Source organism: Coffea arabica, chromosome 11c (assembly GCF_036785885.1).
Source record: "Coffea arabica cultivar ET-39 chromosome 11c, Coffea Arabica ET-39 HiFi, whole genome shotgun sequence".
NCBI classification, from domain to species: Eukaryota; Viridiplantae; Streptophyta; class Magnoliopsida; order Gentianales; family Rubiaceae; genus Coffea; species Coffea arabica.
The window spans coordinates 631,094-649,555 of NC_092330.1; the positions used below are offsets into that span (position 1 = coordinate 631,094).

Here is an 18,462-nt window from a genome sequence, read left to right on the forward strand (position 1 = left end):
TATCCAAAATCTTCATCAAGTGAACTAAATATAGTTGGATGAACATCACAAAATATTTCATACACAACAGGCTGAATGAGCAGTCAAACAGACATAGCATCCTCTCACATCAATGACATCATTGGAAATGAGAAATCCTACGAATCACAGACAAACTGGATGGCTTTCTTGTTTATTCTGGCTTCCGACATGTTATAATTGCGAATTTAATTAAACCTTTCTTATATCCTTTCATCATTAATGGCATAACCATTGCTCCTTTTATGGTCTTCCATCCTGGTGAATGAATAGGAAATGGAAACACAAGGAAAAGAATCTGATTATTTCACCAGAAATATCAGGAATTTGCAACTTATGCTAAAAAATGAAGCTTGTCTTACCACTCAGTATCAGTGATGTTATCCCCTTCCATGTCAATGCCGATCTTATTACTGCTGGCCAAAATGGTGCAACATATTCAGACCAATCTGCAGCCTTGATATCCTGACATTTCAGTCTCAAATTAGTTTCACTTCCACCGAGAAACAAATGCAGTGAATATCTATCTAGCCCCGATCTCCATGTCCGGCAGCTATATGCTATGAGATCTCTATAACGGTGTAATCCAACATGGCAAGTTGCGGATGATTAAGTTATTACCTGAAGAGAGAGGGGCTGCAACAACTTCACATAATCATCTGTGGAACACCATGTTGGAAGATAATATGCATCACATATCTTGTCTAGCAGCTTTTTCTCATCTGGATTTAGTGACTGTTCAGAGGAGGAAAGATTCCTATGGCACCATGTAACAATGATTATCCTTGCACCAGGGGCCGCAACCCGAGCTAACTCGTTAACAAACTACAAGTTCAAAAATAAAGAAAAGGATAACATGAAAATACAAAACAAATATACAGTAATGGGTACAAAGAAAATAATTAAAGCCAACATAAGTGCAAAATAAAATTCTCAAACCTTTGCCTTCTCTGGCATGTGTTCTCCACTCTCCATAGACCACACCAAATCAAATTTCCCATCTGGAAATGGTTGATTTAAGGCATCTGCAACTTCAAAGGAAACCTGCTGTGGTTCAGTGGTTATAGAACAAAGAAAGAAATAGTGATACATCTCGTGGTTTTGATTTTCTCATCTCCTTTTTATTTCAAGTGTGTGGAAGCGGTGGCTTCCTGGGCTGTGGTGTTCCACAGGAAAATGAACCCCATTTCTATTTCTTTCACTAAGATCCTTCTAAGGCGACAAGTCTATGTAATTATTCTCTGCTGGGATGTGTAATGACTGTGCTTCAGGTTTTGAAGGTACACGAGGTACTTTTGCTGGCAGTAGTTATCTTATCATGTCAAAGGTGGCAGGAAAAGAATCTGCAACTTTTATCCTTTCAATATTCAATACCTATTTTGGCAAGGTTCAAGAAGGTGAAAGCGCACAGAGGAACAATTTCACCAAGTTGTGGCAAAGCCTATACAACTGGTAATCAGATTATCAAACTGCACTTTTAGATGCAACATCATCTCTTTTCTTTTTCACAATACCATCCTAATTTTTTAACTGAATTATGGCCAAATTTTTAGCCACATTGTAATATCAGGAGATAAAAAAATGGATCAGAAAAGTACTGCTAGCATATTCTACACAAAAGTTTTGTGAAAATTGGTTCACTAAGGTCCCACTGCAAATTACTTTTGTATGGTTATGACTTACTTTAAAATGCGTAACAAGGACATTCATTTCATACCTTGTTTTCTAATCCTTGTGCAGCAGCAAGAGCTCGAGCTCTTTCTGCTTGCACAGGGCTTAGGGTGATACCCGTACATTCAGTACCATATTTCCTTGCTAGGTACTGAGAACTGCCACCTATACCACATCCAACATCAACAATGCTTTTTGGTTTCTTCATTGGATCCTCTAGAAATTGATGACAAAAAAGTAGTGCATGTCAACTCCCAAATAAAAGAAAAACAACATAAAACAGCTCGTGTTGGAGAGGAGAACATGATGAGGGGACATTTGGGAAACAAGCTTCATTCTGGAGCAGTGAAATACTGATGCAGATCTAATCAGAAAAGGAAAAGGACAACAAATCTTGTTATAGGTGTGATGGACTTAGTAAAAGAAGTGCAGAAATTTGCAAGAGATCTCTATTATTGAACACAAATGAAGAGTGTGCACTGTTAAAACAAGAAAGGCATAGAATGACAAACAAATTTGAGCTGAGACGGATTTATTTTGCATTTTAATCCTTCATTTCCTCTATTTTTTCCCTTTTTGGTTCCCTGTTCCTTGTTTTTGTTCATTACACATATCATTTAAAAGAGAACTCCAATAAAAATCAACAGCAAAGTGACAGTCAACAGAAACACCGCAAAAGTAGTAAACCCAAGAAGGCTCTATATGCTGCAGATATCCAGTTTACCACTTTTTATTTACGTCTTTCAATAGGATAATGCTTGATTTCTATCACTAATTTACTTCATATCATTAGCAAGTCTGCAAGTGAATCATCTACAATGCAATGAGTGTGTGCTTGGTGTAGTACACACTAATAATTTGTTAGAAATCCATTTCCAAGTTACCCCTGGCCATCATAATGGTCTGTGAAAATTCCTGGAATTAAAAATTGTACCACATCGTATTTCTTTCTTTCTTTCTTTCTTTTTCCATGAAAACCATAATAGATTAATGTGAATAACTTTAAAAGACCTTTTGGGTTCTCTTGCAACACAAGTCTCTGGAAAAGCATTGTAACAGATTTACCTCTAAGTGTCATGATATATTAGAACTGAATATATATTGCTTTTGAACTTCAACATTGTCTTTATTTGCAAGGACAATAGCAAATTTTCAATTTTCTAATCACCATTAGGGCTTTAAAATCGAATAGTTAGTTTAATTACTTGGCAGAAAATAGTATGTAACAGCACAGACAATCTAAAATTCATCAGGTTGGCAAATGTTTCTAAGGAGTCATCATCCTAGTGGTGGCAGATTTGCATTTGTACTTTCAAGTAATCTAGTCTTCTGATTTAATGAGTTTGGAGACTATTATGATTGAATTTCAAAAAACATGACATTACTGAACTTCGTTGTGGATTCAAGAGCAATATTACTAGTTCTTTCTGTGCACTCTTTATTCATTTACCTTCCTTTTTTCTGGTGGGTCGCAGGGTAGTGATTTATATATATATATATATATATATGTTATGAACTATAAATCAGTCTAATCTCATAAGTTACTTGTACAAGTGTATTTTCGGTCTCCTGTCCTCCTATCATCTGCAAAATAGCCCATTCAGTGGGAATACATTTTCCAGAAAGATTCTGCTTTTACTTTACATAAATTAGTGTGTTCTTTTAAATGTGTTTGAGCTTTAAACTCTTCAGGTATTTCGTGTTATGTGGCTTTCAAAGTGCTTCATTATGCAATAGGACAAACCTTGACCTTTTTTCTAAAATGTAATGGCTGTAATGCCGTTCAATTAAACTCAAATATCTCAACCTGATACCCTTGGACTGGCTGTACGCATTCATATAAATGTAGGATTCATCCAAGGGTAACTCAAATCCCTACTTACCTTTCCATTAGAGTCAATGACATGAATTCTCAACTCTTCACCATTCTTATTCCGCACCGGTTGATCTTTGTTTTGGAAAGACTTTTGCTTGTCATTCCCAACTAATTGTCTATGCTTTCAGAAGTTTAGCTTAGGGTTAGCAGTGATTGCTCCATTCAACTTTTTCACTCGTTTTCATTGTTGAAAAAACTTCACGTCTGCTTACTAGCTTAAATTCTAATCTTTAAAAAGGCCTATCCCCTTCCAATAAATCAATTGAAAATTTTCAAATATATAAGTCTATCTCTCAGTTCCCTCAATTACAAGTGTTGCATTTTATCACTTGGGTGGATTTTATTAGTTCAACTCAAAGTCATGCTTCTTGTGCATCCTCCGAGGGTTGCAATTATTAACTAACCACTCTTACCACCAAAATATTTATTCTTGAATTTAATGAAATCTCAACCTTCATTACAAAGTAGACTCATTAGTAATGCATGTGACAAGTAAGAGACATCTTTTTATAAAGTTCGTGTGAAAACTATCAATGTAATGTTTATGTGATCCCAATACTAGGAAACTCGAAAGGTTTGAAATCTGATCCACACAGGTCTCTCGAAGCTTAAATAAACAAAAGTGTTAGGCAGTGATCTTGTTCAACTGCATATAGAAGCACCACAATATTACTGATGGAAGAAAATAAAATCATATTAAATGCGCCTAGAAAACGATATTAGCATATTCGCTGACAATTAAAAAAAAATTAAATGCAACTGGGAATTAAGAAAAGTGTAACTAGTACAACATATATATAAATATCCACAATGAGACAGGCACATTTAAGAAGACAGAGAGGACACAGTTACCTGGAACTGAGGCAAATTTAAGGGCCTCCTCAATCATCCGAACCTGAGCAGCACGATGATCAGATAGGGAGACGGTGGAGTTAGGGTCATAGAACCCATGATGCATATGGTCTCCCCAGATGTCCTCCCATATTCCCGATGACTCGTCATAGAACTCTGCAATTCCTCTTTTCAGCTTTTCTACATTTGTCTTTGTTTCTAAATCCACATCCACCCCACCTAATGATGCCTGTCTAACTGCCATCTCTTTCTTGTTTAGAATTCGAGCCCCTGGAGTTGATGATGATGTGAACAATTCTAAGTTGAAATGGTTGGCATTTTAGTCATAGACAAGTAAACTTATGATCTATAAGGAGTCATAACCTTATCAATAACACACAGAAAGAGAACAATTTTCTGCAGAACTACTTAACAGCGCAATGCAAATTGATGAGGAAGTTAATTTGAGCTCTACTCGTCAAGTATTAACATGTTTCTTGAAAGTCCTTCATCTCTAGCTTGCAATTCATAATAATTTTCCTTCCACAAGACAAATTTAGTCAACAAATGACTTTTCCTGGATTAAAAAGCTGACTGAAAATGAACTTGGATGCTATTAAATTCCATGGTTAATCAATCTATCACAAGGGTCATAAAATTCATTATTGGTTTAGTGATATCACTAAGAGCAATATCAAGAATAAGGAAATGAGAAGCAGAATATACCCCCACTTAATCCTGCTAGAAGCTCATACCTGACACTTCCTAACAAATTAACTCAGGAATTCACATAGAAAGTGAAATCCACAGCATTCCTGAAAGGAAGCATGAAAGATCCTGTAAAATATAACTTATGCTTAAGGAAATCCAGTTGTGCTCATCTATGTTGTAAATTAAATGCGTCTACTTGTAGCAAACCAAAATTCATCCAAGGGGCTATGTGTGTTATTTCAAGAAACAGATACTTTTCTCCTTGCCATCGGGGAGAAGAAAGTCCGACAAGGTGAAAAAACCAAATCTGGGGAGAAGGAAGGGCACCTTGAACAGAGGTAGTGAAACGATCCCGTGGCAATGGACAGCCAGTGAAAAGTGTGATGTGCTTCCTTGTCAGTCCACCTAATACATTTGAAGCTGCAAAACTGTATAGTGTGACCCAAAATCAAGTTGTTGTTGTATTTCCTTGCAAGAACATATGTTCACATGCATAGCATAGATATGTTACTGTCAGAATAGTGATAGACACATGAGGTCGTGGAAGATGAAGTAAGCAAACACGAGCCACGTGTTTAACCACCGAAACAACAGCCACCATCTTTTGTCCTACTAAAATCATAGTTTTGCAATTCAGGGCTTTTTTCTATTAAATGTGAAACTTTTATTGATAAGACCAAGAAAATTACACTTCAGCGTATGCCCTCACTACATGAATACAAAACTCTAAAACTATACATTATATACAAACTAACAGCCAAGCCAGTATCTCTTAGCAGAACTGATTTGGAGATATGCCTCACTCCATTGCAAGTTTGCAATTTTCTCTATTACTTGGAAAATTTCCCCAAGACTATACAACACATTTTACCGCATAGTAATAGTTTGCATAATTCCTAAAGGTGACACCTGCTTTGCTTGAAACAACTTGTCATTCCTGGCCCACCGCAGTTCATAAACGGTGACAGCAAGGACCAGTCTTCTGAGTAGAATCCCAAAGCATTCGCTTTCCAATGTTTGGTCAACCATCTAATCTCTTCTTCCCAACTATAATTACCCCTATATTATTGTAGCTAAAATTCTCTATTTTCTTTCTGACAGGAGAATATAAGTATTCTTGTAGATAATATATTAGTAAGGACATTTTTGTAAATTGTTTGTTAGATTTTTACTCCTATAAATACTAGTTGGTCATTTATAATACAGTGATTAGATATTTTCCCTCCAAGATACCTATTCTCATGGTATCAAAGTTAAAGTCCTAGGGTTAGGGTTAAACATCTAGTAAGAGTCTTGTTCACGCGATATTGTTCATTGCATTACTGTTCACGCGAATGTTCAAAAAAGTACTTCACAGATACTGTTCATCGAGTACTACTGTTCACGAGGCACTGTTCACACGCACTGTTCATCTCGAGTTTTGACCCTTTTTTTACTTTGAAATGTTATTTGCTATGACTGAAAGTTTTGCTCGTGCGGTTACCACTGACCAAGTTGAATCAAGTTCTTCAGCACATGGGTCCCAGAAGACTTTTATTATATCCGAAAAAGAATATGTTAAATTCTTACAGTACCAAGTTACAAATCACGCATCTTTTCCCTCTGCTTCTTTAGCACAAAGAGGTAATGACTCATGGATTATTGACTCTGGTGGTAATTTAGTGTCGTGGAAGAGTAAAAAGCAAACAGTTGTCTTCAGATCAAGTGCAGAATCTGAATACCGTGCTATGACTCACACTGTGTGTGAGTTGGTTTGGTTGAAGAGCATGTTACTTGAAATTGGATTTGAGCATAAACAGCCTATGAATTTAGTGTATGATAATCAGGCGGCTGTTCATATTGCGTTTAATCCAGTGTTTCATGAAAGGACAAAACATATTGAAGTTGATTGTTATTTCATTCGAGAGAAATTGCTTGACGGAATTATCAAGACATCTCATGTACCGTCTGTAGATCAATTGGCTGATTTGTTTACCAAGAGTTTAGGCGGTTCTAGGGTGAAATACATTTGTAACAAGTTGAGTGCTTATGATATATATGCTCCAACTTGAGGGGGAGTGTTAGGAGAATATAAGTATTCTTGTAGATAATAAATTAGTAAGGGTATTTTTGTAAATAGTTTGTTAGGTTTTTACTCCTATAAATATTAGTTGGTCACTCATAATACAATGACTAGATATTTTCCCTCCAAGATACCTGTTCTCACTTTTGTCAGAAAAAACAAAGCATGAACAAGATTCTAGTTTGCTAACAGGTTTTCGCTCTTCTGAACAAAACAAGGAACTCAAGTATGTTGGCTGAACATTATTGTGGTAAACAATTCAACAGCTTATAGCAAAAGATCATTACTAATTCTCCCACATTGAAACCAATCATAGTCAGAACTGTTCGGTATGGTAAGTGATAACATATCAAAATTGAGTTCACATTTCTACAGGTGGGATAGAGAATGCTTAGCCCATCCAGAATGCTGTCATCTAGACTAAAACCTATAAATTCCGTAACCAAGGAAACAGTTAGCCATCTTCCAGGTTCAGTATAGTTAATTAACCTTCACTTTACTTTCCGCCACCCCCTCCCTCCCAACCCATGAATTTGATAAGTCATGCATGAAAAGTAGCAGCAATCACTCCAGGTATTAAACAGTCAAGTGCAGGATCTATTATTGCATTGATAAATATCCAAACTTTTGATTTCCAAATTTTTTGATGGCCATTCAAATAAAAATAGACTATTGAAGTGCAAAATAATCTTCCTATCAAACCAGTATAAGCTAAATACACATTATTTACTCGGGCAGCATTTAATAACAGTTCACCAGTCCATTCACTGACCATCTCACTTTTTAGTTCTGAGTGGATGAATTCAATCAAACTTTTAGCAAGAAATTTATAACATGAAGACAAATAAAAGGTACAATTGAGCCCAATGATACAGCCATTAAAAACTGGTTGACACAAGAAGAGAGTCATAAGCACACTCATTGAATTTTACACATAAGCATAGAAAAGACTATTACTTAACCAATTTATCAGGTAACCATCAGAAAGCTTCTCTATCTGTTGCGTTTAAGACCCATGAAATCAAGCAGACTCATTGGAAACACGCGCGTGCACACGCGCACACACACATACATATATATATATATATACGCGCGCGCGTGTGGAGCAAATCCGCCATCAATGCCTCAAGGATCGACATTCTTAACATGCATTCATCGACCCATGCTTTTTTGATAGTATTGATGTTACATGTCATGCTGAATTTCTCTAACGATGACTTCAATTTTGTTAATGCAGGCTTGCGATTCTTGGATACAGATGGACCTTGTCCATACACATAGTATATCCCAATATGAAGCTGGCGAAATTGCACACACCCCAGACAAATTAAAACGATATATAGTTTCTCATTTAATTCAGACATGAACAAGCTCAAATCAAAAATTTAATATGCATATGGGAAAGCTAGAATTAATTGACAGTAAACAAGAAAAACCCATAAAGAAGAATGTATACAAGTTGAGAGATTGAAAAGGCATCAGATGAACCTTGAAACACTCCGAAAAGAAGAATGTATACAACCAATTGTCATCCCTTGAGAAGCTTCTCCAGATGCTTGGAGACCGGATTCGTATTAGTATTATCTACTCTCTCTCTCACTCGAAGAATTGAATATGAACTGAAAAGGAAGGAAGGAAGGAAGGAAAGAATAATGACTAACCTGTATGAATGAATCGAGTGCTGAGTTGTTTTGTAGATAAGATTTGAAGCATAGATCCGAAGAAGCAGAATAGAATATCCAAACAAACAAAAAAGAAGAGAGCCGCCTTTTGCTGGCTCTTATAAATATGACGCTGCCGCTCCCGTCACCCGAAAAATAGTACTACTACTAGCATGGGCACTGTACTTGGATAAACTTAATCCGCAGTTTAAGGGGGCATGCAGACTCACACTCGAATAAAACCTACTCTTTGATGAGTGGGATATGGCTAGGGGTGTAATTGAGCTCTACTCTCTAGCCAAAAGAAAAAAACTCTCAAGTTAAGTTTGATCACAATTTTATTTTGCATTAATCGACTTCGAATTCGAATCTGTGCTTGTCAAGCCTAATCGAGTTTATTTTGAGCTCGATCGAGTCTAATCAAATGTGAGATATATATAAATGTATATTTTATATTATTTTAAACAAGTGACCAAATATAGATATTTCACACGAATAAATAAAAAACTAAAACAAAAACATATATATATATACCTTCATCATTGTTGTTATGATGAAAACAACTTTCTGGATTGCAATTTAACTTTTTATGTTGTCTATTCTTCCCCAAGCTACTGCAATCACATCTCCATAAAAATATAAATTACAAATGTTTCCATTTTCTAGTTAAAATATCATGGAAAAAGTAGTAAGTGGTGAAAGGGGAAAAAAAAAAGTGTAAATTTATCTTTCAAAAAGTACCCAAAAAAAAAAAAACTTCTTTTTTTTCTTTTTCTTTTTCCATTGCAAAGAGTGCTGGTTTAGTTTTAGGTTTTATACATTACAGCATAATACATTTTCAAAATATTTTTTTTAAATTGTCTTAAATAATATAAGATCCTACTACATTTGTACTCTTATTTTAAGAAAATCACTCAAGAGTGATTCCCACTTACCTCCCTTGATGATTCGAACCCGTGACATTTGATGACTCGAATCCGTGATCTATCAATTACAGGTGAAGCGTCTCACCAACGACTACTAGACTGTACCACATAAGCACTTACCACTCAGCAACGCAGAAAATCAATCACCATTTACGTACCATGCAAGCACTTACCATTAATCAACTATACACTTTTGAATACTCTTTCTTTCGAGTTTTGATACTAGTTGGCATAAGCTCCTCATAAGAATTTGCCATAATTCAATATGTAGTTTCCCATTACTAATTCAACATTATAAAGGAATGACTTATTGATATTGTGTGTATTTACCAGCAATGACAATAATATAAATGGAAAATAATGCATCTCAAATTCGTGGTTCTTTACGAGGATACATTTTTAGTCTAAAATTCATGATTGTCATTTCAGTGAAAATGTGTATTCTCACTAAAACTCTACAACAAGCCAAAGAGGAAAGTAGCCCCTTTGAATTGTAGTAGTCCTTGCTAGGCTCAAAGGTAAAAGACAGGAATTAATTCAACCACCATTTGTAGATTTCAGAAACACAAAACGAAAGAACCAAGCCCATCAGCGCCAACATTGAAGCACCAAGGCGCCACCACCACTTTCCTGCTCCTTGCAGACCGACGCAGCCTTCATGAACATCGAAGATTCAATGGTGACTACCTCAAAAAATTATCTTTGTTCACCAAGAAGAAAACATGCGAGCTACCACCAGCCATGCACGGTTGGAGTTGCCCGGACAACCGTTGCGTTAAAATTGCTGCAATAACAGTACCAAATTTCAAGGTTGTAGCTGTGTTAAAGATGAGGCACCTATAATTGTCATTTCATTGCAAAAAAATGTGGCATTTGGGCTCAGTCAGGGGGGCAAGCACCTCTATGGTTTACACAATCCTTTTGGTCGCGATGTCATGCCAGAAGTGTTGTTTAGACTAGAACACCTTTTCTCCAAAATACTCCTTTGGAAAGTTCTTGTATCAGGTAATCCACGACTGCTTTGGAAAGTTCTTGCACAAATATAGTCAGCAGATGCACCAGCAACATTCATGAATACACGATGTGAGTTGTAACAGCTTCTACTTTCTCTGCTTGGGCTTCCAGCAATCTGCTCAACTTTTTCTTCCTCTTCTACAGAAACAACTTCAACACAAATATAGTCAGCAGATGCACCAGCAACATTCATGAATACACGATGGAGTTGCAACAGCTTCTACTTTCTCTACTTGGGCTTCCAGCATTCTGCTCAACTTCTTCTCCCTCTTCTACAGAAACAACTTCAACTGGAGGAGGTTTGCTACCCAGTGAGACCGATTCCGTGGCACTTTGTTGGTCTCGTATTATCAGAGTTCCTGCTTCACATGTTAAGGCAATTCCCAAAAGATCCAAGGGGACTTCGGTGGTCAGGGAAATTACAATCTCTAATGAAACTGAAGATCTACTTTTGTGAGAAGATTTCATTTAGCAAATGCCTTCCGTATAGAGAGCGAGCGTAGACAACTCCTCTGGCAACCGTTTGTCTCTTTAATGCTAAGGGAACCTTCAATTTTCTTAACTTTTGGAGGAAGAACAGCCAAGAGAGGCATTCGTCATAATGGATCGAATAAGGCAATTGTGAGGAGAGGTACTCTCTCTCTCCCAATTATTTGTACCTCAAACATCATCAAACTCAATCTTGCCAAGCTGTAAAATGAATAACATTCTTAGCCAATTACAGATCAGCTTTTTGGTCTGCAATCTTCCAATAAATCAGATCTTTCACCTGTAATATATACATTGGCGTAAAAATGATGATTGGCCACCATTTTAATGTCATACACCTAAACATTCAAGATATCGAGAATCCAGCCCTAATATTTAATGTTTTAATGATTACCAAGCTGTACTATCTGCACTATCAAATGTACAACCCAAAAAGAGAATCTCAGAGACAACTACACGAGCAACCTCTCATATAAATTTGCCTTTTCCTCTTACCTATTGAAAGCAAAAGAAGGCCAACATGTTTACTCTTTCAAGCTAAGCCGAGCATTTTGTACTTTAACTGATAGCTTTAGCTTTTGATCTTCCATGTCTCTCAGAACGGCGAGAAGATTTGCACGATAAACTTCACATCGCTGATTTGTGGATTGCAACTCAGCTGTTAGTTCCCTGATTTTCTTCTCCTTCTCAACCTGAAAGCAAAGATGTTATAGTTGCAATTAGACAACAACTTACTAAGCTCTCAATGGCTTCAGAATCCAAGCTAATAATTTAAATGCATTATCAGATTATTTTATCCATTCAGGGGTGAGAATAATCTATTCACTGGCTTTCAATTACATTGATATCAAACCCCTGAAAAGTTTGTGGCTTGCAAGAAAATAATAAGAGCACGGTATACCCATTTTCATAGATAATCGAGAGGCTGACTATCATTTTGCGAACAAAATTTCCATAAGAAATAAATACAACCCTGATACGTACGGTTAACCAATTGAAATGAAGATCTTATACTTCAGAACTTGCGCTAATGGAGTTGAATATGCCTTCACTGAACAAGTTCAAAAATGACACCACAACAAACTTACCCTTTCATCACCAAATACAATTGGTTAACTTTTTCATGTATCTGAATTCATATAAATCCTTGTAGCAAACATCTTCATCTGACAGGCACTCAAAGTTTTTTACAATGACAATTAGTAATCAAGAGGCTTGCCTTAGAATCTCTTTAATTCAAAATTGACATCAATGTGACAATTATTCAATTGCTGAAGCCAATGGCATCCAACTTAGCCACAAAGAAATCTTCTAAAAGGTGTACGAAGTGTCTGATACATCCTCCCAGAATAAGTTGTTCATTTGTAAATACACTAGCACAGCTGACCTGGCACCTAATTGAAGTAAAATTGAGATCTTTAACAATCTTCAATCGATCTTGCCTTACCTAAAATTCCCCTTGTAACTAAGGCAATTATAACGAAAATTTGCAGCCAAAGCTGAACCACTGGCTGATGGACACTTAATAACAATCTCATATCACCTTCTAGATCAATAACTCACGGTACACCACAATTCATTGATAGTTCTCTTGGCTGGAGACTTAAATTTCAAAAGTCATAATCCTTAACCCGATTAATACACATTGATTTAGTGGCTAAGAAGAATCTTCCACATATACAAGGCTATAACAATACATATGTTCTATATGATTCAATCTTGCAGCAGCTAGTATTGCCATGATGGAATACATCCAAAAAGGCATTGTTCATGGAAGTCACCAATCTAGTCACACAAAAATTGCGTTCACATACTCTGTTTACCAATTAAAACATCAATATCAGTACTTAAATACTCCAGTTACAAAACAAAATACAAAATGTGAATTCAAGATCCATAAGCTCCAGGTTACATCATCGACTCAGAAAAACAGCAAACTCACATCATTTCCCAAGCCACAACTATACGAGTATACACTTATACTATGTATCTATATGTGCATAAAACTATATACATTCTCTACGTTACATGCTTAAATATTGATAAAACATTTTAAAAAGAAAGATTGGAAACTCACATCAAGTGAACAACTCTTCTTCCCCATGATTTTACTCTCTTGGCCCTATCTCTTTGTCTAACAACAAGGAAACTGGAGGGAGGGAGGGGGAAAGAAGAGGAAGTGTGGGGAGAGATGGCTATTTATAGAGAGGTTTGGGCTATAGGATTAAGACAAATGGCATAACAATCTTTACACTTGTTTAAAACCACCATTAGTTCTCCATGCAGCCCATTGTTTTGAGGAGACATTGTATCTGGTTTCTCTCTATCTCTCTCTCTCTCTTCTTTTTTTTTTTTTTTTCCTCAAAGGTAGATCAGCTTTTAGGGTCTGGGCCATAAGTAAATTATTTAACTTTTGGGCTGCACTTAACATTCTAGTCGCCCCAATAACATAAACCCAACACCTAGGAACAGAATTATATTCTTCATATATTCATTATTCTAGTAAAACAATTCATGGTTTTGCTAATAAAATAGAGTAAATTTAGACAAAACATGTAAAGTAATCTTTTTTTTCACAATATAAATACAAGTAACATACTCAAGTTAGAGAAGTGAAGTTAGTGTCACTCAATTTAGGGGGGGCATTGGAGCAGAACCATTTTAAAGTACTAATGAAGGCATTAAACATGACCTTTGTTCTCAAAGCTAGAAGAAAAATGATCAAAATCTTGAAAGAAAATCCTTTTTGTACAAAAATGAAAAAGAAGATAACAAATAAACTGTATAATCTCACCAAGGAAAGATGTGTACAGGTTTTTGATTGATTATCTTCCCCTGCATGAATCTCATGATTGCATCCATTAGCTTCAAGGCTTCCCTGTGTGGCGTCGAACTTTTTCTTCTTTGCAGTAGCAACCTTCTTTCTAGCCTCTTGTAGAGCATTCATCGCCACATTATAAATATAAATGGATTTTGCCCCTTCTTCTACAAACTTAATAGCCTCTTGGCGAAGATTATTGTAACGAGAAGTCAAGGACTCCTGAGAATCGCTTGAAAACTCAGGAATGATTTCATCCCCAACACCTCCAACACCACTCTTGGCATCTCTTGTCCATCGTTTCAAAATATATTGCGAAGGCAGAGTGAGGACATTTTTTGCCCTAAACACCGATAATATATGCCTACAAATTATTCCCGAAAATTCGAACATCTGACAGCTACAGTTGGCTTTCATCTCAAGTTCATTGATGCTAACAATATGAGCTTTGTGCTCTTCACCAAATTTGGCCACCCGATATGCTGCGACTGTTCCAGAGTCATCAATTTTAGTAGCAGGATTAGCAAGAGTCTCAACAAGCTCCCCTTGGAATTTCATGAATATTCTCCTTGTGTAGAGATTAGCAGCCTGTTTCTCCATGGGAGAGGGTGTCTTCAGCACGGGGGTTATATTAATAGTATCCAAATCTGCCTTTAATTCTTTTTCATGCCAGCTTGTTATAGCTTTGTCGCATTGTTTAATCAATGACTGTATGGTAGTGGATGCATTCACAAAACCGTCAAAAAAAGAGTTTACAGGGCTACTTGCCTCGGCCATGGAAAGGTCCCCAAAGAAGGTGTCTCGCATGTAGACATGCACCCAGTGATGGCGAGCATTGTAAAGTGACTGAAGCCATTCATTATCCGTCAAAGCACATCTATCTAGAAGTGAGAGCCAACATGACTCAAACTCCTCGATTGTCTCAACTTCATTGATGCACTTCTTAAACTCCATCTCGAACTCGAATGCAGGGTTTGTTTTTGTTTTTGTTTTTGTTTGACAAACAGAAGCTAGCTTCTCCTGGGTTTCTTTGAATATGCTCCAACTACAAAAACGATGACGTACATTTGGAAGAACATGCTCAACAGCCATCTTGATGAGGGGATCAAGATCAGTGGTGATGGAGACAGGATGGTGTCCAGACATAGCTCGAACCCAATTCTGAAGAAGCCAAATAAAGGAGCTCTGGGACTCGTTGAAGAGCAATGCACAGCCAAACAGAACAGGTTGTGCGTGATGATTGAGGCCGGTGAAGGTAGCAAGTGGTAGTCTATAGCGTTTGGACCTGTAAGAAGTGTCAAGTCTAACAGCGTCCCCAAAATAGATGTAGTTGGCCTTGGAAGCTGCATCAGCCCAAAACACATTATTCACATTCACATTATTTGCATTTGCATTGGAGAGGTCATCAACTCCCTGAATTGCATAAAAGAAACAAGGTTTCTCAGCTTGCATTCGCTTCAGATAGTCCAACACATACTGACCACCGCCGCCGCCGCCAAGGGTCTTGTAGTTTTGCCCTATGTTACGCGGACTCGCCATTCACCGAGGGTCTTGTACGGAAGAATCCGTACCTGTACCTGACCTAATATGGTCAAAACTTCACAGATGTGCTGCAAGATAGTGATGTTGATAAGAGATGGACATGAGAATGAGAGAGTGAAAGAGGAAGAAGGGTGGCTCTGTGGCTGCTAGAGATTTGAATACAAAACTACTCATGACACCTGCCTGCCTGCCTGCCTGCTGTATTGTGTTTTTGCTCGATTAATACCATACCGGCAGCTTTGATTCTCTTCCATTGGCGCATATGGGATTGTAGCAATGATGGCATCTGAGAGTAAAGAGTGGCTTTTTGTTAATTAAATGGAGAAAGAGGTGCTCTGTTCTGTAAAATGAGGTGACAGCACCCGCACCGCTGAGGCTGAATGAGGGAGGAGGAATATAGGGTTTGACAATGATATTTATTTTGCAACTAAATCCCTGTGTTTTGACTTTAATTATCATTTTCAACAAGTAGCTTAATCTCTTTACAATTTTGCACTTTTTTTATATAATGTCAGCCCCTCATACTTGAAAATTTTACCCTTTCTGACCAAGCTTATGGTTCTTTTCAACCTAAGTGTACATTTAAATGAACTTTTTTTATTAAAATACACTTTATATATCATTGTGCATAAATTTTAGAATAATTTATTTCTAAAAACCCCGCACCTGTACCCAAAATCAGACACATATCTCCGGATCCTACAATTTTCAAATATGCGAATCTGACACTTTGACACGAACCCATATCCGACCCCGCACCCGAGTCCATGTAATGTAACATAGGTTTTTCCTGCTGATATTCATTTAATTATCTCTCTAATCTCCAAATTCAACTGCAAAGTGGACACAGTAAAACTGAGGTATATCACAATGGGTAAAAAGGACTATGTACTAGACAAACCAAGTACTAGAACCAATAAAGCTCTGAATTTTGATGGAAGGAGAACAGTGCCTACTTTTCAAATCAAAAGGAGGCTAAAACAAAATAATCAACAGCAATGCTAAAACCATATCCCACAGTTTTTCTCACTCAAACTGAAACACTGTGATTATGCATATGTCACGGAAAGCAAGAAGCAAAACTTATTTAAATTTCACAGGCATCAATTTAGATATTTGAAACATACTAGGGTTATGAACAAGGTGGGAGAAAAATTAGGGAGATTTCTCGCTTCCATGGGGAGAGAGAGTTGTTCCTGTTTGTGAAAAAGGGGAATGAGGTGTTTTACACTAACAAGATTGAGTTGGAGGTGTTTCAAGGATCTGTGACAGGTGAGGAGGGAGTAACTAGTCCAGTAGTGTAGGGATGAGGTGCCTCTGTGGTTCAGCAGCGTGCAATCACTTTAGGCTAATTAGAAACCAGATTAAATAAGTGATAGCATGCCATAAATTAAGATCACAACCAAATCATTGAAACGTTCGACCTCCTTTCTTCATATTAACTAGTGTCTCAAAGAATTTCAAAAGAAGAAACTAGGGAAGAAAGTTGTATGACAGATGTAGAGAAATCTTTCATATTAACTAACTCATCGAACCGGCCCCTGTGCAGATGAATATGACAATTCTTTCATCTGAAAAGTAAACATTTATCAGGAATAAGCATCAGAATTTAAAGAATACAGAATCAGGTTCCACATAGGTAACTTGAAGAGATGCTGGAAGCTGAAACTCACATGCACCTTTTGTCCATCCAAATTGGATACATTCGTTCAGTTGTGACCGTGCAAGAAACAAGCAGAAGAGAAAACAAATTGACGTATATCTCCTTCACAGAATTATCAATGTCTAAAACATCGAACCATCACCTTCTTTGTTTTACAAATACGTAATTCTCTTCAATTCCATTTGATATCATGTCATGTTTCCAAAAAGCACGACTTAACACTAAGTGGCCTATCAAGTCTACACAGAAAACTAGAATAACATTACTTCTCCTTTCCACTTCCTCGCTATACCGTGTACTAAACAAAGAGAAATGCTCCAATATGCCAATGGATCCCCGTTGCACAGGAGAACAAATAAGCAAACGCAACTGCCCTCGGAAGTCAGTAGCTTTCCAGTTTATTTTAATAGGATTGAAAAGCTAAAAGCTTTTTTCAGCTTAGGTACACATTACATTTCTAGTAGTTTTATGCTAGGATTAAGAGCAAGTTATATGTCAGAAATTTTTTATTTTTAAAGAACCCTCTAGCTAGTTCCATTTCTTCGCTTAACAATATCGTTCTTTGTGCCTGATGTAATTACAGGTGAAGAAATTTGAGAGAACTAAACAAGCTGGGACTTTCTGTGATTGCATACGGGGAATTGTAGGATCAGTTCTAGGCTATGTAAGCATGTCATGTTGCGTCAAACAAAGGACCTGTTTTCACTGCAGCATTTATTCCCCTTTCATAAAAAGAAAATTAAAACAAAAAAATGAATAAACAAAAATTCAAAAAAGTCCCAAATTCAGCCATTCAAATCAAAACGCTACTAGAGTTGATGCTTCAATTAAATATGCAATGCAAAATTGGAACTTACGTGAATATTTGCAGGGCGGAGCTCGAAAATGGGTCTTTAGAATTGACAATTAGTACTAGAATTCTGAATGTAGCGCCGAGAGAGAGAGAGGAGTGAGCTGAGCTCCTTGGCTTCTTCAGAGAAAGTGAGCAGAGAGAGACAGACGGACAGAGTAGAGGAAGGAAGGAGGACGGAGGGTGGTAGTGAGTGCCAATTCTTCAGCCACAGGCGCGGCGGGCCGGAGGTAGGAGGCAGGAGGACTGAGACCGACCAAAAATATTTGGGACAATTTTACATACCTTCCCTGAGGTTTTACATAATTTCAGAATGTTCCCTTTGAGTTT

General features: G+C 37.0%; 2 protein-coding genes across 13 annotated transcripts; both read right to left on the reverse strand.

Moving 5' to 3' along the window:
- LOC113716899 (gamma-tocopherol methyltransferase, chloroplastic-like) lies at window positions 1-8,985 on the reverse strand. Of its 7 annotated transcripts, none has more exons than XM_027241448.2 (9): window positions 8,831-8,985; window positions 5,435-5,535; window positions 5,152-5,211; window positions 4,418-4,687; window positions 1,736-1,905; window positions 958-1,062; window positions 640-843; window positions 381-483; window positions 1-276 (listed from the first exon to the last, which is right to left on the reverse strand). In XM_027241448.2, the coding sequence occupies exons 4-9, from the start codon at window positions 4,659-4,661 to the stop codon at window positions 173-175; spliced, it is 930 nt and encodes a 309-aa protein (XP_027097249.1). In that variant the 5' UTR covers window positions 4,662-4,687; window positions 5,152-5,211; window positions 5,435-5,535; window positions 8,831-8,985; the 3' UTR covers window positions 1-172. The 7 variants fall into 7 exon arrangements, with proteins under 7 accessions (XP_027097249.1, XP_071926495.1, XP_027097244.1 ...); XM_072070394.1 differs by having other exon boundaries at window positions 5,152-5,233; XM_027241443.2 differs by lacking the exon at window positions 5,152-5,211 and adding an exon at window positions 8,658-8,724 and having other exon boundaries at window positions 8,831-8,974.
- Window positions 8,986-10,109: 1,124 nt separating this feature from the next.
- LOC113717257 (protein FAR1-RELATED SEQUENCE 9-like) lies at window positions 10,110-18,417 on the reverse strand. Of its 6 annotated transcripts, none has more exons than XM_072070522.1 (4): window positions 18,140-18,411; window positions 14,054-15,905; window positions 11,755-11,951; window positions 10,110-11,460 (listed from the first exon to the last, which is right to left on the reverse strand). In XM_072070522.1, exons 2-3 carry the CDS (start codon window positions 15,614-15,616, stop codon window positions 11,784-11,786), a joined length of 1,731 nt encoding a protein of 576 aa, XP_071926623.1. In that variant the 5' UTR covers window positions 15,617-15,905; window positions 18,140-18,411; the 3' UTR covers window positions 10,110-11,460; window positions 11,755-11,783. The 6 variants fall into 6 exon arrangements, with proteins under 6 accessions (XP_071926623.1, XP_071926622.1, XP_071926624.1 ...); XM_072070521.1 differs by having other exon boundaries at window positions 10,416-11,539; XM_072070523.1 differs by lacking the exon at window positions 10,110-11,460 and having other exon boundaries at window positions 11,517-11,951; window positions 14,054-14,665; window positions 14,846-15,905; window positions 18,140-18,412.
- Between the last annotated feature and the right edge of the window lie 45 nt (window positions 18,418-18,462).

What these genes read in the sequence shown, in the direction of transcription:
- LOC113716899 (XM_027241443.2), bottom strand. Translation starts at nt 8,882, where the DNA reads ATGCTTCAAATCTTATCTACAAAACAACTCAGCACTCGATTCATTCAT. An exon ending in CACAAGGATTAGAAAACAAG is followed by an intron (nt 1,063 to 1,735) that starts GTATGAAATGAA and finishes GAACCACAGCAG; the next exon opens with GTTTCCTTTGAAGTTGCAGA. An exon ending in ACATGCCAGAGAAGGCAAAG is followed by an intron (nt 844 to 957) that starts GTTTGAGAATTT and finishes TTGAACTTGTAG; the next exon opens with TTTGTTAACGAGTTAGCTCG.
- LOC113717257 (XM_072070522.1), bottom strand. Translation starts at nt 15,616, where the DNA reads ATGGCGAGTCCGCGTAACATAGGGCAAAACTACAAGACCCTTGGCGGC. An exon ending in CCTGTACACATCTTTCCTTG is followed by an intron (nt 11,952 to 14,053) that starts GTGAGATTATAC and finishes CTTTGCTTTCAG; the next exon opens with GTTGAGAAGGAGAAGAAAAT.